This window comes from Coenobita brevimanus, chromosome 40 (genome assembly GCF_032717465.1).
Source record: "Coenobita brevimanus isolate Jiangsu-jjx chromosome 40, ASM3271746v2, whole genome shotgun sequence".
Taxonomy (NCBI): Eukaryota; Metazoa; Arthropoda; class Malacostraca; order Decapoda; family Coenobitidae; genus Coenobita; species Coenobita brevimanus.
Window position 1 is genome coordinate 560,001 of NC_136993.1, and position 10,000 is coordinate 570,000.

The 10,000-nt window shown below is 44.2% G+C and overlaps 1 protein-coding gene across 1 annotated transcript in view; it reads left to right on the forward strand.

Annotated features, from left to right (window-relative positions):
* The window catches only part of X11L (amyloid-beta A4 precursor protein-binding family A member X11L), a 572,323-nt gene that overhangs the window by 54,516 nt on the left and 507,807 nt on the right, over positions 1 to 10,000 (forward strand). Inside the window, exons 7-8 of the mRNA XM_080270416.1 lie at positions 1,747 to 1,966; positions 7,432 to 7,444. Of these exons, the coding sequence (XP_080126542.1) occupies positions 1,747 to 1,966; positions 7,432 to 7,444 (233 nt within the window). The remainder of the gene's footprint in view (positions 1 to 1,746; positions 1,967 to 7,431; positions 7,445 to 10,000) is intronic.

The window sequence follows — 10,000 nt, forward strand, 5'->3', positions numbered from 1 at the left end:
TAGGGTAGTGAAATGGCATCATGCGGTGAGGGGATGGTGAGAGTGAATAAGTGAGGGGATGGTGAGGGTGAATAAATCACTTAGGAAAAGGTGTTAGGGTAGTGAAATTGCATCATACGGTGAGTGGATGGTGAGGGTGAACAAGTGAGTCAGTGGTGAGGGTAAATAAATCGCTTAGGAAAAGGTGTAAGGGTAGTCAAATTCCTTCATGCGGTGAGTGGATGGTGAGGGTGATTTGCACAGCCAGAGGACTCCACTGACCTTGCTGTGTTATGACCCCAGCACCTGTGTCTGCGTGTGACCCAGCCTGACCTCACTCCAGCCACTACTGCCATTATTAACCACATCCCCACTACTGGTACCCCTTCCACTACCAACCACACCATCAGGACGTGTGTGTGTGTGGGTTTGTATGTGTGTGTGTGTGTGTGTGGGTTTGTATATGTGTGTGTGTGTGTGTGTGTTTGTATATGTGTATGGGTTTGTATATATGTGTGTGTGTGTGTGTGTGTATAAATGTATGTATGTGTGTGGGTGTGTGTTTGCATTTATGTGTGTATATGTGTGTTTGTATGTATGTATGTATCGTTTCCTTTCGTTTATGAAGGCTCCAGTATGCTTGCATGCGTCGGCCTTAGTCACCTAATGACGGCTTTCCATGCTGCTCGATCTCTGGCAGCCTCCCGGTTCAGTCCCTTATCCCTGAGGTCACACTGTTTTATCTGCATTTACTCTTAAGCCCTTGTGTCCCATACCGTCTCTCCACTTCCTAAATCTTTCCTCCTCTTTCCGTCTCTCCAACTCTCTCTCTGCCTATCCATCTAGATAATACGGTGATTTATTGACAGGATAATACGGTGATTTATTGACAGGATAATACGGTGATTTATTGACAGGATAATACGGTGATTTATTGACAGGATAATACGGTGATTAATTGACAGGATAATACGGTGATTTATTGACAGGATAATACGGTGATTTATTGACAGGATAATACGGTGATTTATTGACAGGATAATACGGTGATTTATTGACTACGGTGATTTATTGACAAGATAATACGGTGATTTATTGACAGGATAATACGGTGATTTATTGCAGAGATAATACGGTGATTTATTGACTACGGTGATTTATTGATAAGATAATACGGTGATTTATTGACAGGATAATACGGTGATTTATTGACTACGGTGATTTATTGAGAAGATAATACGGTGATTTATTGACTACGGTGATTTATTGACAGGATAATACGGTGATTTATTGACAGGATAATACGGTGATTTATTGACAGGATAATACGGTGATTTATTGACAGGATAATACGGTGATTTATTGACAGGATAATACGGTGATTAATTGACAGGATAATACGGTGATTTATTGACAGGATAATACGGTGATTTATTGACAGGATAATACGGTGATTTATTGACAGGATAATACGGTGATTTATTGACTACGGTGATTTATTGACAAGATAATACGGTGATTTATTGACAGGATAATACGGTGATTTATTGCAGAGATAATACGGTGATTTATTGACTACGGTGATTTATTGATAAGATAATACGGTGATTTATTGACAGGATAATACGGTGATTTATTGACTACGGTGATTTATTGAGAAGATAATACGGTGATTTATTGACTACGGTGATTTATTGACAGGATAATACGGTGATTTATTGACAGGATAATGCGGTGATTTACTCATGTTTCTCTCTGCTCTTTCAGAAATAATAGTCGGAGTCGGGAGGGAGCACCGCTACCAATGGCTCAGCAGACTCAGCAGAACCAGGAGGGGAGCAGCAGCAGTGGGGGTGGCTCTCAGCAGCAATCCCCTCAGCAGCAGCAGCACCCCCACCCCCCTGCTCAGATGGAGGCAGCGGCAGCAGACGTCAGCAGAAGCCCTGAGACAGGCCGACATGAGGAGGGTGAGTGGGGGAGACTGCTTGTGTGTGGGTGTGGGTGTGGGTGTGTGAGAGAGAGAGGACAGGTCGTCATGGGGTGGGTGGGTGGGAGAGACTGCTTGTGTGGGTGTGGGTGTGAGAGAGAGAGAGAGGACAGGCCGACATGAGGTGGGTGGGTGGGAGAGACTGCTTGTGTGGGTGTGTGGGTGTGAGAGAGAGAGAGAGAAGTAAAACACAGGGACAGAAGGGTGCGTGTGAGAGTGTTTGTGTGTGTGTGTTTGCGTGCGTGCGTGCGTGAGAGAGTATACCATCAAGGTGCACTCAATATCACTTCATATATTTAAGAAACCTATTAAAAAACCCTCTGCAGAATTAGCATTGAGAGAGAGAGGGAGGGAGAGAGAGAGAGAGAGTTGGAGGGGGAGGAAAGGAGAGGTGCTTGTGGAGTAAGAAGGAGGAGGAAAGTGGAGGGATAAAAGAGAGAAGGGGAGGAGAGAGAGGGGGATTTGAGCAAACGGGGAGAGGGATTTATAAGAGGGGGGAAGGTGAGAGGGAGAGGAGGCAGTGCTGGAGAGAGAGAGAGAGAGAGAAAGAAAGAGAGAGAGAGAGCAGTAGGCTATAAGACAGTTTCCTCTGCTTCATGTATGTTTATGTGCGTGTCTTTATGTATGTGTGTACCTATGTGTGTATGTACGTTTTCTCCTTGTGTGTGTGTGTTTTTTTTTCTCTCTCTCCCCCCCCTCTTCCTCTCTCTCCCACCTCTCTCTCTCTTCCTTCATCATCTTTCCTTTTCCTTCCCTCCCTTCCTTCCCTTCCTTCCTTCTTTCCGTCCTTCCTTCCCCTTCCCGTACTGATATATCTTCGTCCAGTCCCTTCCCCTCTCATTACACACACACACACACACACACACACACACACACACACACACACACACACACACACACACACAATCCGCAAACCTGCCCCATAATCCTGTCTGTCGGCGTAATCTGTGGGATCATCTCGACCCTAAGCCGTCTCAACTTAGAGAGAGAGAGAGAGGGAGAGAGAGAGAGGGGGGTGGGGGGAGGTTGAAGGAAGAGGAAGCTGGGGAGAGAGAGAGAGAGAGAGAGAGAGAGGCGAAGGGATAAGAGGGTGAGAAAGACCAGGAGAGAAGGGGGTAAGGATGAGAGAGAGAGAGAGAGAGAAGTGAGAGAAAGGAGAAAGACAGAAGGAAATGAATGTAAGAGAGGAAACAAGTGAAAATAATAATAATAATAATAATAATAACAATAATAATAATAATGATAATAATAATAATAATAATAATAATAAAATAATAGATCGTCGTACTGAAGTGGTTTTTGGGTTATTTATCAATGTGCATATATTAAAATTTTCGTTTTTTATTTTTTTTTTGAGGACAGGTAATTACAAACAGGTGAGTCGAAAAAAAGAGTTGATTTGTGTGTGTGTATGTGTGTGTGTGTGTGTGTGTGTGTGTGTGTGTGTGTGTGTGTGTGTGTGTGTGTGTGTGTGTGTTCAGTGTTGTGGCTGGTGTATGGATTTTATTTCCTCTCTCTCTCTCTCTCTCTCTCTCTCTCTCTCTCTCTCTCTCTCATTTTCCTCCACCTGGCTTCTTCCTACCTTTAATTGACTCTAATTTAGGAGAGACAGGCTGGCTCTATTACTCCGGCCCAATTTTAGAGAGAGAGAGAGAGAGAGAGAGATGAAGGGGGAGAGGAGGGGGCATGGAGAGAAGAAAAATTAGGATAGAGAAGGTAGGAAGGGAAGGGAAATATGTGAGAGAGAGGGAGGGAGAGGAGGGAATGGAGAGAAAAGAAGAATTGAGTTTGAAATAAGATGTTTAAGGATGGTGTGTGTGTGTGTGTGAGAGAGAGAGAGAGAGAGGTCATTAAGGTGGATCCACGTAAATTGCCTCGTCTACCTGTCTTCATTTCCCTAATTAACTTTAAAGATCCCTATACACCTGTCAGCTCAGGTGTAATCAATCCCTTTTGACTAGTAACCAAGGAGACGCAGGCTAATTAATAGAGCATGTGGAGTGTTATGCATTTAAGAAGCAAAATCCAAAGTTATATTATTGACAGACTTATAAAATGAGGTATTATTATTATTATTATTATGATTATTATTATTATTATTGATATTATTTTTACTATAATTATTATTTGCCCAGTTCCGTCCTATAAAGACAGGCAGACTAACTTATGAAATATGGTATTGTTGTTATTATTATTATTATTATTATTATTATTATTATTATTATGAGGATTCTGGTCTTCATCTTATTCTTTCTGCTGTGTGTCTGTCTGTCTCTCTGTCTGTCCGTCTATCTATCTATCTATCTATCTGTCTATCAATCTGTCCAGCTGTTTATCTATCTATCCCTGTCTATTTACCATATCTCTCTCTGTATCTATCTATATCCATTTGTCTCCTGTATCTATCTATCTGTCTATCTATCTATCTATCGGGATTTCCCCCTCTTCATAATTGCATAGAAGGAAGGAGAGAGAAACAGATTGGTAGATTTAAGAACGTGGAAATAGCCATTGTGAGAGAGAGAGAGAGAGAGAGAGAGAGAGAGAGAGAGAGAGAGAGCATAATGTTATAAATGCATAGGTAGAATGAAGGTATGTGTGTGTGTGTGAGAGAGAGAGAGAGAGAGAGAGAGAGCATAATGATATAAATGCATAGGTAGAATGAAGGTATGTGTGTGTGTGTGTGTGTGTGTGAGAGAGAGAGAGAGAAGGAGAGAGAGAGAGAGTATAATGCTAGAGGTAGAATGAAGGTGTGTGTAAGTGTGAGAGAGAGAGAGAGAGAGAGAAAGAGGTTATCAGCGGAAGTAAGGAACCGTAATAGCATTGTTAGGGTCATTTTGGTTGAGATTCTTGGAGAGAGAAGGATGGGAGGAATGGGAGAGATGGAGGAGAGGGGGAGGAAGGGAAGGAAGGAGGAAGAACGGAGGAAAGGGGAGAGGAGGGAAGGAAAAGAGGGAAGGGGGAAAAAAGAAGAGAAAGGTAGAGAGAAGAAGGGAGGAAAGGAAGGGAGAAGAGGAGAGGATGGAGGGAAGGAAGGAGAGAAAGAGAAGGGAGAGAAGAGGGAAGTGGAGGGGAGAGAAGGAGAGGTGCGGAGGGAAAATGTGGCGAGGTGCAGTGCCGGGTGAGTGGTTACCTGTCCATCACCTGTAACAATTTAATGACCCGCCCCGGAACTGACTACTGCCCCCCCTCCCTCATCATTAGCTGTATCTCACATTGTCTGTCTCTCTGTCTCCATCACTATCTCTCTCTCACTGTCTTTAATTCTCTCTCTCACTGTCTTTAATTGTCTCTCTCACTGTCTTTAATTGTCTCTCTCGCTATCTTTAATTGTCTCACTATCCCTATCTCTCATTGTCCCTCACTCTCTTACTGTCTCTATTTCTGTCTCACTATCTTTCACTGTCTTGCTCACTATCTCAGTCTCGCTTTTATTATCTCTCACTATCTCTCATCGTCTGTCTCTCACTATCTTTCATCGTCTCTCACTCCCATTCTCTCTCTCTCTCTCTCTCTGTTCCATTCTCTCTCACTTTCTTTCACTGTCCCACTCTCTCTCTCGCTCACTTTCTCTCTCTCTCTCTCTCTCTCTCTCTCTCTCTCTCTCACTTTCTCTCACTGTTCCATTCTCTCTCTCGCTCACTTTCTCTCTCTCTCTCTCTCTCTCTCTCTCTCTCTCTCTCTCTCTCGCTCACTTTCACTCACTATCTCTCAGTTAATTTTACCTCCTCTCAGATTATCACTTCTCTCTTACTTTCTTCCTTTCTCTCTCAGTCTTATCCTTTATCTACCCGCATATCTATCTATCTATCTGTCTATCTATCCATCTGTCTATCTATCTATCTATCTGTCTGTCTATCTATCTATGCACAAAATCTGTCGCTGGAAAAGAGTTGTAGTGTACCTTCTTGAGAGAGAGAGAGAGAGAGAGAGAGAGAGAGAGAGGAAAGAAGACGAAGATATAGGTCGAGAGAGAGTGGAATTTGATTATGTGGGAGAGAGAGAGAGAGAGAGAGAGAGAGAGAGAAGTTAATATAAGATTTTGTCTCGACGTAGAGAGAGAGAGAGAGAGAGAGAGAGAGAGAGGAAAAAAATTGATATAGGGTTCTGTTGTGACGGAAGAGAGAGAGAGAGAGAGAGAGAGATGGAAAGGAAATAGAGAGGAATTTGATTGTGTGGGAAAGAGAGAGAGAGGGGGGGGGGGAGGAAACAACAGGAGAGATAGAGGAAAGAAAGAAAGATAAGAAGAGAGAGAGAGAGAGGCTGTAGTGCAAAGAAAGTGGTAGGGATAGACTGAGGAAAGGTGTAGTCTCTCCTCCTCCTCCTCCTCCTCCTCCTCCTTCATTTCTTTCTCCCCCTCTTCTCTCTCTCCTTCCTCTCTTCCTCCTCCTCTTCGCTCTCTCCTTCCTCTATTCCTCCTCTTCCCTCTCTCTTTCCTCTATACCTCCTCCTCTTCCCTCTCTCCTTCCTCTCTTCCTCCTCCTCTTCCCTCTCTCCTTCCTCCCTCTTCCTCCTTCTCTTCTTCCTCTTTTTCCTGGCTAACAAGACGACCACAAGTCACCCCCACGAAGTAATGAGGTGGTGTGGTGTGGTGTGGTAGTGTGGTGTGGTGTGGCTGGTGGTGGTGTGGTGTGGTGTGCTGTGGTGATGGTGTGCTGTGGTGTGGTGTGGTGGTGTGTGTGGTAGCAGTACTAGATGTTGGATGAAGAGGGAGAGGACGAGGAGGAGGAGGAAGAAGAGGAAGAGGAAGGCGGAAGAGGAGGTGAGACAGAAATATGAAAGAGAATATATATGACTGAGAGAGAGCAAGCAAGAGGAGGAGGAGGAGGAAGATGAGAAAGAAGAGGTGATGAGCTTGCAAATTAATCGAAGTCTAGGAGTTGTAATGAACCGTCCTCTCTCTCTCTCTCTCTCTCTCTCTCTCTCTCTCTCTCTCTCTCTCTCTCTCTCTCTCTCTCTCTCTCTCTCTCCATTATAATTGAGATAAAATGTAAACCTATTTCTGTTATTAAATTACGAGGAGACAGACGTGGAGGAGGAGGAGGAGGAAAGGAGGGAAAATGAGGAGGGAGGAGGTAGAGAAAGAGGGAAGAGTGGAGAGAAGGAGGAGGGAAAGAGAGGACATTGAAGAGGAGGGAGGAGGTAGAGGAGGAGAGAAAATTGGGGATGAAAGGAGGGAAAATGAGGAGGGAGGGAAGGAGAGGAAAGAGATGGAGAGGAAGAGAGAGAAGTTAGAAAGGAAGGAGGGTAGGAAAGGAGAAGACGGAGAGAGAGAGAGAGAGAAGAGGTATGGAGGAAAAGAGGGAGTTACGGATGAATGGAAGAGAGAGAGAGATTATAGAGGAGGAAAGGTAAATGAGAGAGAGAGAGAGCACAGGTAAGAATTAAACAATAGGTCACTTTCTCTTCATTAAATTTGGTGGGAATAATTTTTCGCGTAATATATGTTTTTATTAATTGGTCAGTCTTTTTGTTGGCGTTTTTCTCGGAGCCGTTTTAGTACTCTCTCTCTCTCTCTCTCTCTCTCTCTCTCTCTGCTTGAAATGCATGATCGGAAAAGCCATTACAGGTGCACGTTTTACACACACACACACACACACACACACACACACACACACACACACACACACACACACACACACACACACACACACACACACACACACACACACACACACACACACTGCACCATCCCCCACCCACCCATCCACCTACCTACCTACCCACCCACTCACTAGCTCTCTCTCTCTCTCTCTCTCTCTCTCACACACACACACACACACACACACACACACACACACACACACACACACACACACACAGCTTAATACACATGAGGTATGGCCAGGGTGACATATGAGAGAAAGAGAGAGAGAGAGAAAGATAAGTGTCAATATCTTTCTTTCTTTCTCTCTTCCTACTTCAAGACGGCTGCTTCTGGCTTTAATTTCTTTAGTACAGTTGCCCTTGTTATTCTTTCTCTCTCTCTCTCTCTCTCTCTCTCTCTCTCTCTCTCTCTTGTCCTGCCTCGTATGTCCTGGGTATGTGAGAGAGAGAGAGAGAGAGAGACGGACAGATTATATGCTGATTAAGAACTGATAAAGGTAGAAGGGTGTGTGTGTGTGTGTGAGAGAGAGAGAGAGAGAGAGAGAGAGCCAGGGAAGGATGAAGAGAGAGATGGTATGGGAGCAATAGGAGATGAGAGAGAGAGAGAGAGAGAGAGAGAGCCAGGGAAGGATGAAGAGAGAGATGGTATGGGAGCAATAGGAGATAGAGAGAGAGAGAGAGAGAGAGAGAGCCAGGGAAGGATGAAGAGAGAGAGAGAGAGAGAGAGAGAGAGAGAGAGAGAGAGAGAGAGAGAGAGAGGTGATCAATGACTAGGTTGTATATAAGAAAAAGGTCTTTGTTTGAGAGAGAGGGAGAGGGCGAGGGGAGGGTGTGTGTGTGTGTGTGTGTGTGTGTGTGTGTGTGTGTGTGTGTGTGTGTGTGTGTGTGTGTGTGTGTGTGAGAGAGAGAGAGAGAGGGAGAGAGAGAGAGAGAGAGAGAAAGAAAAGGGGTGGGGGGGGATGTGTATGATAGAAATATATAGATATCTAAAGATAAAGAGACAGTGTTATAGATAAAGATAAGTAGATAGATAGATAGATAGTCACCTGTGGATAGAGGTAATAGATAGATAGATAGTCACCTGTGGATAGAGGTAATAGATAGATGGATAGATAGATAGTCACTCGTGGATAGAGGTAATAGATAGATAGATAGATAGATAGTCACCTGTGGATAGAGGTAATAAACTCCTCAATTAAAAGTGATACGAAATAGAGAAAATTGTGTGAGAATAAAGGCAGAGACGAAATATTGGAATCACACACAACAGAGTAAGAGAAAAGTGTAATTGAATTGGAGAGTGGAGGGTGTTTCTCTCCCTCCCTCCCTCTCTCTCTCTCTCTCTCTCTCTCTCTCTCTCTACTGTATATATATATGTACAGAGAGAGAGAGGGAGAGAGAGAGGCACAGTAAGGCCTATGAAGGAAGGAAGTATGGAGGTAAAGAGGAGTAGAAGAATCCTTTATTGTTTAGTGAGTCGCCTGTAAGTAATGTTTTGTGTATGTGGTATGATGAAAGGTGTGTGTGTGTGTGTGTGTGTGTGTGTGTGTGTGTGTGTGTGTGTGTGGCAAGATGGCTAGGTGTGTGTGGGTAGAATTTATGTGTGTGTAGGGGGGGGGTAGAGTGTGTGATGTATGTGACAAGATGGATAGGTGTGTGTGTGTGTGTGTGTGTGTGTGTGGCAAGATGGCTAAGTGTGTGTGGGTAGAATGTGTGTTTGTGTAGGGGGAGGTAGATTAGGCCTGTGTGTGTGTGTGTGTGACTGGATTGATGAGTGTGTGTGTATGTGACAAGATGGATAGGTGTGTGTGTGTGTGTGTAGCTTAATTACAGGTGAGGGCATACCTAGCCTTTGTAAATATTTTCTTTGAACCGTGTGTGTGCCGAGGCTAGGAAAGATGCACACCTTCTCACGGTCCATATGCATAAACTGGATTTGGCATTAATTCTGAACCACCTGGAGAAAAGAGAGATAGAGAGAGAGAGGGAGGGGAGGGGGGGGGAGTTGGAGGAGGAAGAGAGAAAAGTAGGATGAGGTTTGAAGGAGAGGGAGAGAGAGAATGGGAAAGATGCTGAAAGGAGAGGTGAAAGGAGATGAAAGAAGGAGGGTTGATATATTGGAGGGAAAAGGGAGAGAAATGAGAGAGAGAGAGAAGGTGAAAGGAACGGTGGGAGAAGAGATGAGAGAAGGATTGAAAGATAGGATGGAGGAAAGAGAGAATGGAGAGAGAGAGAGAGAGAATTTAAAAACGAGATTATTGAGCCATTAGGGGAAATGAAGGGTAATTAGAGGGTTGATTAAACAAGGGGAGAGGAAGAGAGATAATGAGAGAGAGGGAGGGAGGGAGGGAATGGGGAGGAGAAAGGTAAGGAAGAAGATGGATGATGAAGGGAGAAAGGTGGAGTGATAGACGAACGAGAGAGAGA